This window comes from Mastigoproctus giganteus, chromosome 12 (genome assembly GCF_048544385.1).
Source record: "Mastigoproctus giganteus isolate SK-2022 chromosome 12, ASM4854438v1, whole genome shotgun sequence".
NCBI classification, from domain to species: domain Eukaryota; kingdom Metazoa; phylum Arthropoda; class Arachnida; order Uropygi; family Thelyphonidae; genus Mastigoproctus; species Mastigoproctus giganteus.
This window is the reverse complement of record NC_143586.1, coordinates 157254280-157274011: the sequence shown is the minus strand read 5'-3', so window position 1 is coordinate 157274011 and position 19732 is coordinate 157254280. Positions and strand designations below refer to the sequence as shown.

Below are 19732 nucleotides of genomic sequence, written 5' to 3'. Positions count from 1 at the left end.
AATCTCTTTCACCTCTGCCAGTGGCTACTGTTAATCTATTAGTCTTTGTCTCCCCCCCCTAAGCTAGCAGTTTTCCGACCCACCTAACACTGCCTCGATAGCATCAGCAAGTATTCTTGCACCCTTTCTATTTAAGTGTATCCCATCCCTGTAGAAGCTATCTCTCCTGTTAACAAGTACAGTCCAGGCTGAAAAAAATTCTACCCCTTGAGCCTTGCACAATCTTTCCAAGGCCGAATTGATCGACAAGGCTCTCATCATATACTCCCTCCTATCGTGTCTGGGCAGAATTGCAGACACTTTCAAATTCAACCCTACTTCACGGCTTTTTTCAACAGTGACCTGTACTTGTTAAGTAATTCCGCTGGTCTCCTACTCTTACTTAATGCTAAGTAAGACTATTCAGCTAAGTAATTAGCTGAATAGTCATAGTTATTTGTTCTCTCCAAAGTAAGTTCTGGAGGATTAATGCTAGCAAAGTCCTGCAGAAATGTGGGATAGTTAATACTTAGACTTTTACATTAATATGAACAGCCCACATACTGCAATAAACATATATAATAAAAGAGATGCCTTTAAGTTTAATGTGGTCAGCTTCACCCATTCGTACTGCAACATCTCAAAAAAGAGTGCTTTTGGTCAGCTTCACCCATTCGTACTGCAACATCTCAAAAAGAGTGCATTCAAATATAATACTCTCTGAATGAATCAGGATTGCCACCACATGATGGTTTAAACTTCTGTAACTGCTGCAAATGGATAGGTCTTGCGCAACCCATGGTACAGGTTACACAACCCCAAACTGCCCAAGCACTAATATATTCCCCTTTTAATAATTACTTTTTGTTCTTTTTAAATACTACATATTTTATTTCTCGTGCATGATTAGGTTAATCAAAAGCAATATTCAAGATGCTATTTTTCTCCCCCCCAGCTTCTTTGGTCACTGTTACAGCCTTGATACATTCGCTTCAAGCACCTCAGGCACCACAGAGTTGTTATATTTTGTCTATATCCTTTCGTCTTCATATTACATTTCCTTTGTTTAAAATTCACGTAGGGCAGTTTGCTATTTATTCAATTTTACTTCAACTGGAATTAATTGGTAATAATGTTATCTTCATTTGGCTTTTTACTTTTATTTTTAATTATATTTGAATGGTTTCTTATGCCTTTTCTTTTTTGTCTCTGTTGGGGTCAGCTATGATATATATGTTTGCTCGCTATTTTTGCCTGTTACATACACCGATGAACCAAAACATGGCCACATACCTAATATGATGTTGGTCCTCCACATGCAACCAAAACAGCTCGTACCTGGTGAGGATGGACGCTAAATGTGTCTTGTAGCTGGTACAAATACATAACCAGCAGATCCTTTAACTCCTGTGAGGTCCGTGGCTGAGAAGTCACAAATCGGAGTTGCTGTTTCAACACAAACCACAGATGCTCAATGGGATATTGATGTCTGGGGAATCTGGAGGCTAGGGCAATACTTCCTCATGTTCCGTGAACCAGTCCCGAACAATCCGGGCAGTGTAGCATGGCACATTATCCTGCTGAAAGATGGCACCACCAGAGGGGAAAACCATTGCCACGAAAGGGTGTACCTGGTCAGCAATGATATTTAGGTAGGTGGTAGATGTCGGAGTGCCCGGCGTATGGATGACTGGACCAGGGTATCCCGGCAGAACATCGCCCAAAGCATGACACCGCTGCCACCGGCTTCTTTTCGTCCCATGGTGCATCCAGGTGCCAATCACTTCCCCAGGTAAACAATGCACACGTACCCGGTCATCCACATGGTGCAGCAGGAAACGTGATTCATCAGACCAGACGATCTTCTTCCAATCACTCAAGGTCCAGTTTCGATGCTCGCATGCCCACTATAGGCACTGTCACCCGTGAACCGTAGTTAGCATGGGCACTTGAAGCAGCCTGCAGCTACGCAGCCCCATTTTCAGCAGGGTTCGATGTACTGTGTGTTGTGACACATTACTCCCATCACCAGCATTCCAATTACCAGCTAGTTGCACCACAATCGCCCTTCTATTGCCATGTACTATCCGTGAGAGCCTTCGCTCAACCTCATGCATCGATGAGCCGTGGTCATCCAACACCTCACCAGCGGATTAACAGAGCACGGTATCAGGTGTTTTTTATACCGTGTAAGGGCCAGCGCACATGCCGTAGTCCACCTACAATTGCTTCGATCTGCATAATGACTCGCTGGTCATAATGTTTTGGCTCATCAGTATATATGTCATAACAGAAACAGAGGCCTCACTTCTTGCTGAATTTTCTTTAGTATTGGCCGCTGGCCCTTGATGACTTAGTTAAAATCTTAGGATTAATAGCATTAAGTACTTTTTGTATATGTTTAATCTTATTAATTCTGCTTTTATTTTTCAGGCACTATTTAAGTTTTTTCCACTATAACTACACCTGACAAGTCAGCTCCCCCACTTCTCTTACTCTTATCTAATTTACATATATATATATATATATATATAGGTAGTTCCTGACTTTACGAGTTAATTCATTCCTGGCACATGCTCGTAAAGTGGTAATTTATTTCCCATAGACATAATGTTAAAAATAGGGGTTATGTTATCAACAATGATTGATTTATCCAAAGAAATGAAAATTTAGTCTGTAAAATCAAGAAATTATAATAATAGAGAAATTATTTATGACTTACAAATGTTAAAGAATGTTTATTCTTCATCATCATCATCAACTGGTGCACACTCATTGATCACTCATTATGGGCTCAGCACTCGTTGGTGTGTTGCACAAGGAGTGTAGTTGTCTTCTTCAGAAATGCTTGAAGAGCCGTTTATTTCCAAGATAATCTTCTATTTTCTTTATAAATTTCAATAGCATGAATCAGCATTTTTTAACGGAAAGCACAAATTGCTACTAACAAGATCTGTACAGAGTAACAAGTTTACGAAGCTTAAAAAAAAATGAAGAGAGATTCTGAAATTTTATTTATGTTTTTTTATACAATTGAAGATTTCAGTAAAGGGGAAACACATTTCACCATAATAATGTAAAATATCACACAATTCCAGCTATCAGTATTTTTACAAATGCAATAATATGGAGTTTACTACCCATTTATAACAGCTTGCAGTAACAGAAAAGCCCAATAAACTGGAAAGTGCAAATTGTTTTTATTGTTTTATGGTAGTGACCTCCAAAAATGCACTTAAGAAAAATATCACAAAGGCATTCAAAATTGATTCTTATAACAGAACATATGATAATGATGAAAGTGTACTGATTTGAATTGGTAAATAATACAATTTACACTATAAAAATGGCCTTTTAGAGAGTTATATAGTATAAATTTCAACTTGCGAGGTCGTGGAACGAATTACCAAAAACAATGTGTTATTGGGTTCGCATTATGATACTTTCATGTACGATGGTGTCTCTTGAACGGATTAATATCGTAAATCGAGGTACACTGTATTGTTTAGCTACACGTGTGGTTTAAAATGTGGTATTTATGAATGTTTAACATTAAACATTCATAAATACCGCATTAAACATTTTTTGTTCATATTTTTGATTTTGTTGATACTTGATAAAAAAAAAAACTCGTAAACCCGGGAACTCATAAATATAACAGATGCACCTAAAAGAACAAAGCAGCATTAAAGGAAGCAAGAGTATATATAAGTTGTATTAATATATTGAATTAAGTATGCATAAGTGGATGTGAACAAAGCGCAAGTAACTAGAAGGGTGAGGAAAGTACAAAAAGGAGTGAAGTAGATTTGTGAAAGGTGAAAGAATATTAATATCCTACAGATTATGATGAATTAAGAAAATTAGAATTACAAGCCAATATAAGAAAATTATGAGCCAACTATACTGGCTTGGTAATTCGGCCCATAATTTTCTTAATTCATCATAACCTCTAGGATATTAACATTCTTTCACCTTTCACAAATCTGCTACACTTATTTTTCTACTTTCCTCACCCTTCTAGTTACTGACACTTTGTGTAACTTTCACATCCATTTATGCATACTTAATTCAATATATTAATACAACTTATATATATACAGGGTGTCTCAAAAATATTGGTACAAACGTTTAAGGGAGGTAAGTAACATCTAAGGGAATGTGAATTGCATAGGAACCCATAACCAGAAATGTCACGGAAAAGTAGTAGCAGAGGCACAAGAAGCAGAAATGACACAAGACAGTAATTAGTGGCAAACATTTATTTGACCATAATATTAACAATGGAGTACGAGATGGATGCATTTCATGATGTTACAACAGATGCTCGAAGGTTCCACCACGAGACGCGATGCATGCGTGACACCGACGCAGCATGGATTGGCGGACATGGTCGAACACACCTGGAGTTTCTTTGACAGTAGGCGCAGATGAGTCTCCCCAAGAGATCCATTTCTGTCTCCACAGACGATTCATACACGATAGATTTGAGGGCCCCCCAACAGAAAGAAATCAAGACTCAATAAATCAGGTGAGCGTGGGGGCCAGGCAATGGGTCCACCAGTCCATCGATGCCCAAAACGCCTGTTCAAATGGTCACGAACCGACCTGGCTAGCCGGGTGGGTAAAGTGCCTTCCTGGCAACCCAAAAGGTCGCGGGTTCAAATCCCACTTCGGGTTTGGATCAAAAGTACTGCAAAAACCTCCTTGGGAAGTGCATTATGGCCACAGAAGCCGATGCGCCAACAACTACCAAAAAAAAAAAAAAAAAAAAAAAAAAAAGGTCACGAACACACCTTCCATAATGGGCAGGCGCAATGTTGAAACCAAATGTTGCGTCTCACATTTGCTGGGACATTGTCAAGTAACCCTGGTAGAACTTGCTCAAGAAAGATCCGATATTTAGCGGAGTTCGTGCGGGATGGTAACAGGTATGGGCAGACTAAGCATTTATATGAAGTATAAATGGATGGCAATACAGTGGGAAAACAGATTTTATAAATCAGAAATGTAGAAAGTTGTGCCAGTTTCCACATGATACTCCGTAGCCGAGTGGTCAGGAGCGGAAGTGCAGTGGCACACGCTCTTTGAGTAGACCGGGGTTCAAGCCCCTGACTGCTGAATACGGTCGATCTGCCAACCCGCACTGGACCAGCGTGGCAGATTATGGTCCATTTCCCTCATCATGAATTGTTGAGGAGGCTTCCATCCTGCAGTGGGTTGATAATGGCTGCAATTTACTTTTTTTTTTTTTTACTTGAGAAGAACAACTGCATATAAACATTGATTCAATTTTTCAGATTGTATGAAGTATAAATAAATGGCAGTATACTGGGAAAAAAATTTCACAATTAGAAATACCAACAGTTGTGCCAATTGAAACATTCAAATTCAAGACAAAAAAAAAATACTGCCTGCTGTTAACAATTGTTAACAGCAGGCAGTATTTTTTCTTTTAGACAATTGTTAACAAATAGTAGTATTTTCAGATTCAGATTCAGATTCAATTTTCAGATTCTTTATATGAATTATAAATAGATTACAGTAGAATAATTGAATCAGTACAGTGGGAACATAAATTTCATAATCGGAAACGCCAACAACAACCAACTGAAAGAGACTAAAAAAAAAAAAAAATATTGCATGTTTAATAATTGAATATAAACATCAATAAACATGGATTTAGCTTTTCAGATTGTTTATATGAAAGGTAAAAGGTAAGATGGTAGTACAATAATTATGCCAGTACAGCTCAAGGAGAAAGTCCATAATCGGAAATGATGGCACACAATATGCAACACTGGACTGGAAGTGGAATATTACAATGATGTGCTGCCCAGCACAACATTATACTGAAAGAGTTAATCTCAATTCAAGACTAATTCACTACCTTGCCAATCCAGACCTACTTCAGTAGTTCTGGAAATGGCACATTACTCAGAATTATGGATGAAATAGATCTAACAGATCCTGCAGCATGTTTTCTGTTACAATTTTTGCCTTCAGTTTGGTCCAAACAAGCGTGGCTCTTCTCTTCAGAGAGTTCTCAAGCTATTGCTAACAAAAATTAGATGTCTGTTTTATGCTTGAATTGTTACACAGTTTCTTGTCTGTTGCTGTTGTTATTATTTATTTTACAAAATATATTATAGCTAATATCTCCAAACGCAGTGTGAGAGTAATACTGGAGAACAGTAATATAAAATATATGTAGTAATGCAAGACATTAGATAAAAATACAGGTAACAACCAGGGGCATATTCAGGGGTGGGCAGAGTGGGAATATGCCCTCCTGCCCACCCATAACCATATGCCCCATGGCCCTCTTAACCAAAATTTTGAAATTAAAGAAAAAGACTGCAGGAGTAAGTCTTAAAAAAGAAAAAACCCTCAAAATGCCCCGCTCCAACTCTGTTGAATTCTTTTAGAATTCTAAAATGTATACTCCCACCACAGTTACAATCTGATGGTAAATTCACTGTACTTGGCCACAATTTCAACCATTTTCAGTAATAATACCTACACAGGCAAATGTGAATGTACATGACCAGAGACAATGGATTAACATAAACAATGCTGGATCACAGATCCCCTTAGCTTACGAAGTGAACAACAATAAAGGGGCAAAAAAATTGCAGCACACAAAAGACTAAAGACATTATTAAGGTACAAAAAATAACTCCCAATCTCCAACCAGTGAGTCACTAGGATTAAATATTTTCCCAAAGGGCCTATCAGGCAATGCAATACTACCGGCAGGTTAAGTAACCACACTGCCCTCTTTTGAATGGAATCTAAGAGCTTGACACAGGTTTTGAAGGAAGTTATTGCAGATGTGTGAAAAACATTCCAAGGTGGAGCAGATTTACAATTTGTACTTTTCTAAACCTCTACAGAGTCAGTAGCTAATTAAAAAAAAGTGACACAGAGAGCAAAAACAAAAAATACAACCCAGTTTTTTTGATGTAGAAGAAGCAATATTTGTGAAGTGCTTATGCCAAGACAGACAGACCTAATTTTCTGAGTACTTTAATTCCCTACAAAGGTATGCAACCTTGTCTAGTAAAACAAGTATCATTAAAGCAGTACACTTTTTATATGAGAAATAAGACAGGACTAAGCTTCAGATGGACTAATGTAATGTCAACTAAGTTATCTTTGTCACAATGGAGAGTTACTTGGAAGTTTGTATTAAAAGAATTGGTGGTGGACCAATATGAGAAGTTGAAGATGTTTGTGCAGGGCAGTCTCTCAAAATGAATGTAATGAGGTATCAACAGCAAAAACTATGGACAGGATTTCCAGTCAATTATTAATATACAAGAGGAAAAGAGTGATAAAAAGAATTGAACCCTGTGGATCACTGCAAGGTGTTTAGAGAGAAAACTGGAACAAGAGTGTAAAACAGTTGGCAATTAATAAGATGGGAGCATGTTTTGGAGCCCTTTATACCAAACAAGATCAAAAGCCTTAGAAATGTCAAGGGCAACCTGAATTTCACCTAATTTTTCCATCAAATTTGGTCAAATATGGGTTATAAGTAGGGTGTCCATATACTTTTGGAGCAAAACTGGGACAAAACGTGTTCCAAAGAAAAAAATCTAGGACAAAACCAGGACAATGCAACTGTTTGAAAGAAGGAAATAGGGGATAATATTAGTATTCGCGTCTTTTTAATTATATGTACCTTCGTAAGTAAAGTAAATTACGTTCTAATTTTCTGAGAACTTTAATAATATTTTATTTAGTGTATTAATAAATAACTGATGATTAAATCACAAAATTATATAAATCTTGAATTTTGAACTTTTGTAAAAAATTTATTAAAGAAAAATTTCTCACAGTTCTAGGAAATTCATACGATACATTGGTTATAAACATGTAATCTTTTAATCATTATCTTCACTTTCTTTTTCCTTATTTTTTTATACCATTCATATTTCTCTGAAGTAGAAATTTTTTTCAGTATGATACTGTTTTTTTATCCCCCTCATAGAATTGACTGCACTTTTCAGAAAAATTATATTTTATAATCAACAACTTTGTTATCGTGAAAACATTAAATCGACTTTTTTCTACAGACCATAACATTTTTAGCTGCAAAAATACTCTCTCTCTCTCTACCAGAGCTAATGTTCCTGGTAGACATGGAGCAAATTCTACCAAATGGCATATATTGTCAATAGAAAATTAACTTGGATTTGAAATGTGTAAATATTTCTAACCAAAAATTTTCACAATAACTGTTTTGTTGAATCCATTCTGGAAATTTTTCCTCCACAAACTTTTTTACAATACAATATTCATCAAATAACCTCTATTTACAATATTTTAAAACTTTTCCCCATATTTAGACTCAGAAAAATAAAAATAAATCTCAATATTGTTCCATTCAGCCAATATAAACAAATTTACCCAGTCGAAAACAGATCTAGGAACATTCACCACAGAAAGTTCACCACCCACAATTCACCGTGGCCATAATTCATCGCCGGGAAAATTCATCAGGGTTTGTTTATGTAACGATTTTATATATTTATTTTATAAAAAAAGAATTTTTTTGCTGTCATTTGCAAACTAACAATTTTTGCACTTTGTTCATAAAAATGGAGTTCTGCAAACTCCTCTTTTATCATATGTAAGGCACCTTCATGGAAAATTGCCTCTGATTTTTAACAGTACAAATATGGCAGGTATAAATGCCATTTTCCACAGTATGCACAGAAAAAAGTTGAGTGAAACGTTTCACAGAATAATCAAATATACCATTTGTTAAATCTATTAAATCTAAATATGGCATTTCTTAATTTTGCTCCAGTCCCTACTTCATTAACAGTCCAAAATGTCTCTCCAGTTTATTCATACAGAAAAAGGAAAGAGGAAGTTGATAATTGGCAGTCACTGCTTCTTTGAAGACAAGCAGATTCAAGAAAAGACTCATTGGAAATGCGAAAAGTATCAAAAAACAAAATGTCAAGTACGAGTCAGTACAGTTTGATGACAAAATTGTTAGAACATGGAAGAAAGAACACAATCATTGTGTTGACACAAAAGTAGAAGCAGTGAAAGTTTATGTTATCATTAGTACAAGTGTGAAAATTACAAATGATGCACCACATTACATAATATCAAGTGCTACTAGTGAATGCAGTCTAGTGGCAACGCCTAAACTTCCACACGTAGACAGTATTAAAAGAATAATAAGAAATATTAGAAATCAACATATGTCTGGTCCAGCTCTTCGAATCACCGTAGTAATATTTAGTTTCCTGAAGAATATACCAAAACGTGCAACGGAGAACAGTTTTTACTTTTTGATTCCAGTCCAGAAGAGAAGCGGATATTAATTTTTTCAACACAATGCAACTGCCATTTATTGGCACAAAGTGACCACTGGTATGCTGATGGAACTTTTAAAACCGTTCCACTGCTATTCCATCAGTTATATTCAATAAATGGTTTGAAACAGAACGTATCTTTGCTGTTAGTGTATACCTGACAAGCACTGTTACCTGACAAGTCAGAATGTACCTACATAACTCTTCTACAACAGTTAAAGAATTTAGAGACATAATTTTCATCATTATCGATAACCATTGATTTTGAGAAGGCGATGATTAGTGCGTGTAAGAAGGAATTTCCAAATGCAAAACAGAGGTTGTTTCTTCCATTTCACTCAGTGTATTTTTTGTACGATTCAGAGAAATGGACTGAAGCAACAATACGAAACTGATGCAGATTTCACATTAAAGCTGCATATGTTATCTGCAATAGCTTTTGTGCCAGCAATTGCAGTAATATATGTATTTGAGTTTTTATGTGAAAGTGGGATTTTTCCTCCAGAGTCACAAGAAATTCTTCACTACTTTGAAGATACGTGGATTGGACGTCCACAAAGAAGGCAGCAACAACAGCAACCACATTTTCCACATAAAATGTGGAATGAAACTATTTTGGAAGGTTTTCCAAAAACAAACAACTCTGTGGAAGGTTGGCATAGAGGTTTTGAAGAACAAGTATCGACCCATCATACAAACATATGGAAATTTATAAACTGTTTAAAAAAAGAATAAAGCCTAAACGAAGTGCGGTTCGAACAATACGTGAGTGGACATGAATCACAAGTGCCAAAAAAAAAAATATCGTGACTGTGCAGTGTGTGAGAAAACTTGTTGATGAATATGATCTGAATAATATTCTAGACTTTATTCGAGGCATAGCTCATAACATTTCTTATTAAATTTTGTCTTTTTACTGCTTTATATTATGTTTACTATATATATAGTACTATTGATAACTAAATTTTTATCATAACAAAATATTTTATATTTGACTATTCTATGTGTAATAGTAAAATTTTTATCATATTTTATATGTAAGACTACTATTTTGTAATAATAAAAATTTTATTTCATTGTTCTATTTTGACTATTTTCTTTGTATTAATGCCAAGCCCACCTTAAATACTGTTACTACAGAATGTTATTATAATGATAAAGTGTTTAATTAAACCCCGATGATGAATTTTCCCGGTGGTGAATTGTGGGCACTGTGAACTTTCCAGATACCATCAAAAACAGAAGTACCACTGGACAATTTCCTTACAGTTCAAGATATTCTACAGCACAATCATAGAATTGGTAAATAACGTTTTGGAAAATATTAAAACCTATACTGTATTTTTTGTTTAATTCCTCTCGTGCTTTGGTAGGAACAAACTTTAATAATCTTCTATTTTTAAGTTTAGATTAAAGTTTTCAAACTGACTCTGAACAAACAATAATCAAAATTTAGCATTTTAATCTTTAAAGAAATTTAAAATTAAGGTAGGGCACTTTGGTTGATTCAAAAAGTAATTTTTCAAAGGCACAAACATTTCCAAAATTCTGTTTATCACAAGTAGCAAGGAAAGAAAATATGTATTGCCATGCTCAAATAAATATTTATACTTAACATCAGCCTCTTCGCAGAAAGTTTGTAGATCTGTTACTCTAACTGTATGTATATATATATATATATATATATATATATATATATAAAAAAATATTTATGGATTTTTACAACTAAAGCTTCCAGTTCTATTCGGAGAATATCACAATTTCTTTTTGTACAGAATTTGATTTAGTATAGCATGATAATTTATCTATTCCATATTTATTGTTTGCGTAAGATTCTACATTTGTGAATAATTCTATTATTAAGTTACTTGGAAGCTATAATTCCTTAGGAAGTTAGTATCAATTAACCTCTGTGAAATAGAAGAATAGACCAATAAAAAATTTACAGTTGAAATAAAAATATTTTTTAACCGGAACATATACTAAACTTGCCAGGACAACAGTCAAATCCAGGATTGTCCCAGCTAAACTGGGACGTATGGTCACTCTAGTTATAAGATAATATATCACCAGTGAATCAACACTATCAATCACTGATCAGATGGAAGGTTTCGAAATAACTGAGAGCTTGAGGTTGATGAATTTGTGAATTACTTTGGAAAGAGCTGAGGCAAAAGGATGATAACTGGCAAGGAGAGAGAGTAGTGACCTTGTTTTAGAACTGGCTGGATATGAGTAATTTCCAAGCAGAAGGAAAATACACAATGGAATAAGTGAATATAAAAAGAGAACACAAAATAGGAGGAAACTCATGAGCACAGGCTTTGAGAACAAGTGGAGAAATTCCATCAGGACCTGGAGCTTTTCTTTTAGCAACCTTCTGTTGGAAGACTAGGAGGTATTGCCCAGAGCGTATTTTGTATGGGAGAAGATGATTTAACAAGGTCATAGACACAGGAGTTAGAAGACAAATAAGATGGCAATAAGTCAACTTTATTTTTATCTCAGCATGCAACAGAACCATTAGGTTGTAACAGATGTGGGAGTATAGACGGAGAGAAGTTGTGGCCAACAGCTTTGGCAAAAGACCAGAATGTTCAACCACCATTTGAACAAGAAGCAGATTTTCTACTCTTACTTAACTTGTTCAAAAACAAATTGATTACAAGCTTTAGTTTAAACAGAAAATAAAGATGGAGATTTGGATACAAGCCTTTAGTGATCATTGTGTTCATTCTTTATTGAGCAGCCCTTGCATGCCCTAGATTATTGCTGAAAACTATGTCATGGACATATCTTGACTCGTGGTACCATCTCTCAGTTAGCGCAACTACAATACGCAACATTCTTATCTCAAACAGCCATGTAATGATATTGCACTGGGCAATGCGCGTCAGCCATTCTTTTGCATTATGCGGACATCATCTGCTTACTAGATACAGTATTCTTGATCTTTCGCATGATGCATCACACCCACTACTAATCAAAAATTTGATTCTGTAGTGACAATTAAGGGAAAAAAATGAGAAATGGGAGCTGTACTCTAAATAGGGCTAAACATCCAACAGGACGGCATGATGGAAAATAGTGAAAAGAAATCTGAGAATCAAAGACTGACTTAGGTACCATAATGAACATATACATCTAATGGATATAACAGATTTAGAGGATGTACAGAGATGAAGAATTTCACTGACTTATTGTTTACAGCAAGGTTTCAAGTAAACCGGACAGCGTGTAGCAACGTTTAATTGAAATCACAGAATTTAATATTTTACGAGAGATTTAAAACAACATTCAGATGTATATGATCACATGGTGCAGGACCAAAAAGTTCCAACACTCAATCTATTAAAAATATCTTACTATTGAATAAGAAAAACTTCATTTAGTGTCCAAAACGTTTCAATTGGTGGCATTTTAGTGTCACACTGCACAAAATAAGCAATTATGTACTTTTATTTTTCAAATGAACATTCTGAATTTCATTTGAAATTCAGAATGTTCAAAATCCCGAAATAATAATATAATATAATTAATATAAGGTAAAATTGTATTTTATCATATATTAAATTTACAGTTTTATCGTGTAACTAATTAAACACTGTCATATATATGGGTTGGTATATTTATTTCAATTATTTTATTAAACTTTGTCACATATTCGGGTTGGTATATTTATTACAGTTATTATGAGTGGTTATTTTCCCATCCCACAAGGCCCACTGACGAATCACAGTGCATATAGTTAAGATTTTATAAATATAAGAAAATACATAAGAAAATACATAAACAAATAAGTGTGACTTGGCAAGCTTTTAAAAACATGTCAAAATATTAATAATAAATTTAAGCTTAACAGTTTAAAAAATATATATTAAGTGCTTATCTGCAGTAAAAATATTAAGGATTTATCAACGTAAGAGATATGTTAATCTAATATTTAACCAACATATTTATAGGCCCCCCCCTCTCCATTCCACTTTTGTGGGCTATTGATAGCCCCCGTATTTGCATTTAACTTTGTTCTACATGTGATCTTTGTATACTTAGAAAGGTACTAAATACACACAAATCACCAATATGCTGAAAATTTAGATGCAAATAAGGATATGAATTAAATCAATTCATAATCAACCAATAAAAATAAATCAATTCATAATCAACCAATAAAAATCTCATTCAGATCAATCATTTTCAAGAACATGTGCATTAAAAGATACAACTTACGTCCTTCAGGTTTAACAGTCAATGCTTCTGTGATATTTCCACGAACCTTCTGATGCAGGAAAACACAGTGCGGCTTTCGACACCCACCAGGTTGATTTTCCCAATAGCAAGGAATCATAGCACGGTTTTTCTGAGAAAATATACATAATTTTGTATAGACAATAAAATAAAACAGCACTTAACATCTATAATGCCTTCTTTAAGCAATTACTGTGAAATGAAACATTTAATGTTATAGCATCGGGGAGAGCATTAATGGCTCTAAGTGTCTATGAGATGGTGTCTCATAGACACTTAGAGTGTCTACTGAGAGATGGTACCACGAGTTAAGATATGTCCATAACAGTTTTCAGCAAGAATCTAGGACATACTAGGACTGCTCAATAAAGAAGGATCACAATTTTTCACGAAAAACCATACTGCTTGCTATTTCTAGCTGAGCTGCGGAATTTAGGACCAAACCAAGCTGCATCACATAGCAACTGCACGGCTGACTTGTACACATGGTGAGAACTTGGCAGTCGGTCAAGTTCAGGCTTGTTCAGTTTCACTATGTAACAATAGATGTGACATGCAAGGAACAATATGCTGATCTCAAATTTTGTTTCCATCTCAAAAAAATATCAGCTAAAGTGTATGAAATGTTAAAAGAGGCTTGTGGTGAGCCTAGACTTCCATATAGCACAGCTCATGGGTGGTTTAGAATGTTTAAAGATGGATGTGATTCAATAACAAATATCAGTGGTCATGGCAACAGTAAGGCAACTGGCAGAGATGTTGAGAATATCATTAGGAAGCACATGCAGTATTCTACATGACCATTTGCATATGACATATGTTTGTACATGCTGGGTTACAAGACCACTCACACCTGAGCAACAGCAAGTTCGCATAAGGGCTTGTCAGGAGCCACAATGGATGGTTATTGAAGATGGTGAGGTTCTGCATAGTTCTAACAGTGGATGAGACACGCCTTCATTTTGACCCAGAGAGTAAGCAACAAAGCTCTGTTTGAAGTCTAGCCCTTTGCCAATACTGAAAAAAATCAACAAAAGTTGTGGCTTCTGGAGGAAAGGTTATGGTCATCTCTCTCTCTTCTTTTTTTTTTTTTTTTTAACATTCAAGGAATGGTTTACCAGCATGTTGTGTCATATCATATGACTGTTATGGGTCTTACTACACAACTGCACTGCACACTTTGCACAATCACATTCATCATAAACAACCACAACTGCACACAAGTGGGTGGATGCTGCATCATGAAAATGATAGACCTCACATTGCCATCAAGTACTTAGCCAGCATTAATATCAAATGTATTCCTCATCTGCTCTACAGCCTAACGTTACACTGTGTGAGTTTTTTTTTTTTTTTATTATTATTTCCCAAGTTAAAGAAGGAGCTGCAAGGAAAACAGATGTAAAGACATTGGATGAAATTCTCAAAAGCATGTCAAATAATGGATTCCTCCACATTTTTGAAGAATGGCAGGAAGGTTGGAGTAAGTGCATTTCATCAAATGGGGTCTACTTTGAAATGGACTATCAAAATATGAATGATTAATAAAGGTATGTTGTGACACACACACACACACACACACACACACACACACACACACACACACACACACACCATTCTTTATTGAACAGCCCTGATATCAAGAACAACAATGGATAGCAACCACAAATATCAGGATTTAATAGTATCCAAAGCAAAGGATGTGATGAGACAGAGAGAACCACAGTATTTCTTGACCTGTGTTAAATGCAAAAACAATTATAAGCTGTGGGACACAAATGCATTTTGGACTGGAAAATGTTTAAAGGATTTATCTTGGAAGTCACAAAAACATTCATTCTAGTACAGGAGTATGACAAAAGAGAAATGAATGAGGAGAATTGAAAGGTTTAACTGACCAAAATAAAAAATTAGGGGATAATTTCATATGATTATTACAGTATATACTAAATAATTCGAAGCTGAAGGGTAATCAAAATTCTTTCAAATTATCCAAACTTCAAGTTAAATAATTCTTTTTTATAGAACAGATTTTTCTGTTTAATTTTTCTGCTCAACATGCAGAAAAATAATTCAAAATAACCAATATTTCAAATTAAGCAATTTCAAATTATCTAAGCTCCGTATAAGAATATCTGTAACAAAACTACTGAGTTTTATTACAGATATCTCTGAGATAATTTTATTATCTATTATAACCAATTTACAACTTTATGAATATTAATGTATAGTGTAATACATAATGTAAACTTGATAGCATAATATGGATATATATATATACAAGGGAGTATCAAAAAAATTTGTACCCTCATTTAGATAAAACATCAGTAGGGAGATGCTGTTTTTAATATAAGTTGTCTACATATTCAATAACATGTGAAATTTCATTCCCGCACACCAGAGGTGGAGCCCAGAATCTGAGGAAGGACGCTACGGTTAACAAAGTGGAGTATCGAGCAGTGATCAAGTTCCTGCATTTGCAGGGCAAGACAGCTCAGGAAACTGGCGAAGAAATGAAAGCTGCCTATGGGCAGAATTGTCTATCCTGTGACACTAAAAAAATGGAAAAGGGAGTTCCAGTGCAGTCGTACAAGCATCTTTTACGAGCCAAGAGAAGGCTATCAACATCCACAGACAGTCGCAAAGGTTGAGCAGTTGGTGCTGAGTGACAGACATGTGACAATTCATTTCATCGCAAATTCAGTGGGAATTAGTTATGAGTCTGCCCACAGAATTTTACATGACCATCTGTACATGTCTCAGGTCTTTGCATGATGGGTTCCATGATTGCTGATGCCTTTGCAAAAGAAATGTCGAATGCAATGTTCTCGCCAGCTGTTGGAGTATATAATGCAGATGTTGAGAACCTTTTTTGATTGGTTGGTGAAAAATGACCAATGCTGGGTATACCAGCATGATCCGGAAACTAAAGACATGTCAAAAGCAGTGTAAGCACACCTCCTCCCGCCTCCCAAAAAGGTAAAGACTACTTCATCTGCAAAGAAGGTATATTGTCCATGTTTTGGGACAGAAAAGGGGTTATCCTGACAGATTACTTACCTTGTGGTTCCACACTTACCAGAGAATACTACAGAAATCTTTTGAAAAAGTTAGGTTTGAAAAAAAGTTTGAAGGTGAAAAAAAAAGTTACTCCCGTTACTAGTTACAAGGCGTGGAATTTAACCAAAGGTGTCCGTCTTTTGTCAGACAGCGCACTGGCTCACAAAGCCATTGCCACCACCAACTTTGTTGCCCAGTGGGCTTCAAACTACTGCAGTACCCACCCTATTCTCCTGACCTAGCACCATCAGACTTCTTCTTGTTTCAAGAAATGAAGAAACCATTGCGTGGATACAGCTTTGATTCATCTCAGAAAGTCATCGATGAAGTGGAATCGTGGTTTCAGGCAAAAAGTGTGGACGTCTATGATCAAGGCATTAAACAAAATTATCCATAAATGGGAGTACAGTAAACCCCCGCTATTCGCGGTATCTGTATTCGCGGTTTCGCGGTCGCTGATTTAACATAAAATGAAACCTAAAAAAATGTGAATTTTAAGGCGCCGTGAACATTTTCCGCCATAAAAAAAACATGGGTGAGGCTAAAATTATCTTTCCCTGTCAAAACAGTGCTCAGTGGGTGGAGGGAGAGAGGTGATAAAATCGCGAACGTGGATGTTTCTCGCTAATCCTTGTTCGGTATATGTTATGGGCTTGCCATGGAAGGTTTCGTCGTTTGATTTTAATTTATATGCTTTTACAATTGAATAAATTTATCAATTTATAAATTGATATGCTTACAAAAATGATAAATCTACCGTTTTGCAGTGTAAAACAGACTTTTTCGAGTGTGTTAACGGAAGAAAGTGACTTTATTGTGGACAAGTTCTTTCTAACCCGTACAAAAATATGGCCATGAATAACAAGAGAAATGTGAAATTATCAAAGGTGATGAATTGGCGAATAAAATTGAGTTATTAGACAAAATTTCTAATGGTGAAAGTGTCTTCTCAGTGGCAAAACATTATAAAATCAATGAGTCAACGGTACGATCAATCAAGAAATCGGAAGAAAAAATCCGCCATAGTGTCTGTGAAAACGCGCTAATTGCTTCAAAAATTTGCTCTGTAACTCGTGATGTTAAATTAGAAAAAATGGAAAAGGCTTTAAATCTGTGGATAGAAGACCGAACTCAAAATAAAATTCCGTTAAGTTCGCTCATCATTCGTGAAAAGGCAAAACTCCTTTATCAACACTTTAGCGAAACTGGTGATAGCACTGGCGGGATAAGTTTTTTAGCTAGCAAAGGCACTAGTTTGAAAGATTTGTTTGAAATTTCTAATAAATATTACATTTAATATTAAACCGTTTCTTATTTTCATTTCGATGCCATATGCTTGCATTTCACTATGTACTGTCTATGTACATAGTCATATTATGAAGGTACATATAATACATACATAGACAAAATTTTAGACTAGTTTTTCTTATATATTTCATACTTTGGAACGGAACCCTTTTATTACTATGGGAGCCATAACTCAGTATTCGCGCTTTCGGTATTCGCGGCATTTCTCAGGAACATAACCCCCGCGAATAGCGGGGGTTTACTGTAATGTGTTACTATACATGGAGAGTACGTAGAAAAAGATTAAAGTTCCTGCGAAGTTTCACCTTTCTAGGTAAGGGTACTATGTGTTTATATATCTACATATCTGTGCACGCACGCACGTAATAACGTAAAAAATAGTGTAATATACATAAATATATATATAATAATGTAAACTTGCTAACATAATACATATTATTATTACTGCAAAACTGTGAATAGAGTTGTGTTATTAGTTTAGTGTAAAATTTTCAAATTAAAGTGAATTTAAACAGAAATTATGCCTCAGACTAGAGCAAAAAAACAAAGGCTCAAAACAGCAGGGGTGCTATTGGCCTTACAAAATGTGCTACTTGTTTGATGTTAGTGGACATCTGGGATGGGATGTAACACAGCCAAGGGGGAGGGATGTCTTTGTGAGTGTTTGGTGCAAAGAATAAGAGGAAATAGGCATGAACTCAGAATTCTGATGGGCATTTATGCAGGCTTAAAGAACATGTGTGGATGCCCTTCAAGAAACTAAACTTGGGGGGGGGGATCCCATCAAGATCTCAGCTGCCCACCACAATGTCAAACCTTATCCCTGGGCACCAGATAACACAGCAGAAATCCCAAAGACAGAATATGCTGATCCAACAGGAGGTACTTATTGTCAGCAACTTGCCAAGGAAATGGGAAATATATTATGCAAAAAATGATAGGTGGAATAGGACCAGGGTATGTCAGATGGGGAAAAGTTGATGTTGTTGTGGAGCATGTCTTTTAAGGGCATAAAAGGGGTACAACAATGCCATACATGTTGGCACTAATGATATTTGCCTCGTACTTAACAAGTACAAGGCAATGTTTAAAAAAATGATGCAAGTTAGGATTACATTTGAAAGTGTCTGCAATTCTACACAGACACAATAGGGAGGAATACTTCATGAGAGCCTTGTCAATCAATTCAGCCCTGGAGAGACAGCATAAGGCTCATGTGATAAAATTTTGCTCAGCACGGTTGGTATTTATTAACAGGAGAGACTGTTTCTACGCAGATGGGATACGCTTAAACAGAAGAGGTGCAAGAATATTTGCTGATGCTGTGTTTGGTAGGTCAGACGACTGCTATCCTGTGCAGATACAGGAATAGCAGTCATCTCATGTAATGTGAAATTGTTATATGGGACTAAGAACCAGTACAAAAAAGGAGGGTTACGTTCCAGAAGCTAACAAAAATACGCCTTTTTTTTTTTTTATAACTATCAGAAACTTAATTTTTATAGTAGTAATAACTTAATATTTTAACTTTATTTTTATAGTAGTAATAACTTAAATAAGAATAAGTGAACAAATGTCTTTCTTATCTTACAAACTGTGATACTTATATGTGAGATAATGTACGTTCATTTAATTTTCTTCCTCTTCATCGCTGCTAAGCACAATCTCTTCTGCAGCATCTAAATTTCGTGTACCTTCTGCTCTCTTTAAAAGTCACGAACTGCACTCTTCGAAGTCACAATTATTTTTTATGGTCTCAAACATGCACAAGTTCAATAGCACGGAATAGGGATCTCCCA

At 35.5% G+C, this 19732-nt stretch overlaps 1 protein-coding gene across 3 annotated transcripts in view; it reads right to left on the bottom strand.

Moving 5' to 3' along the window:
* Positions 1 to 19732, bottom strand: part of LOC150077535 (uncharacterized) — a 441090-nt gene that overhangs the window by 288548 nt on the left and 132810 nt on the right. For all 3 annotated transcript variants that reach the window (XM_090386301.1, XM_090386302.1, XM_090386303.1), the window contains exon 4: positions 13548 to 13677. In XM_090386301.1, the coding sequence (XP_090242427.1) occupies positions 13548 to 13677 (130 nt within the window). The remainder of the gene's footprint in view (positions 1 to 13547; positions 13678 to 19732) is intronic.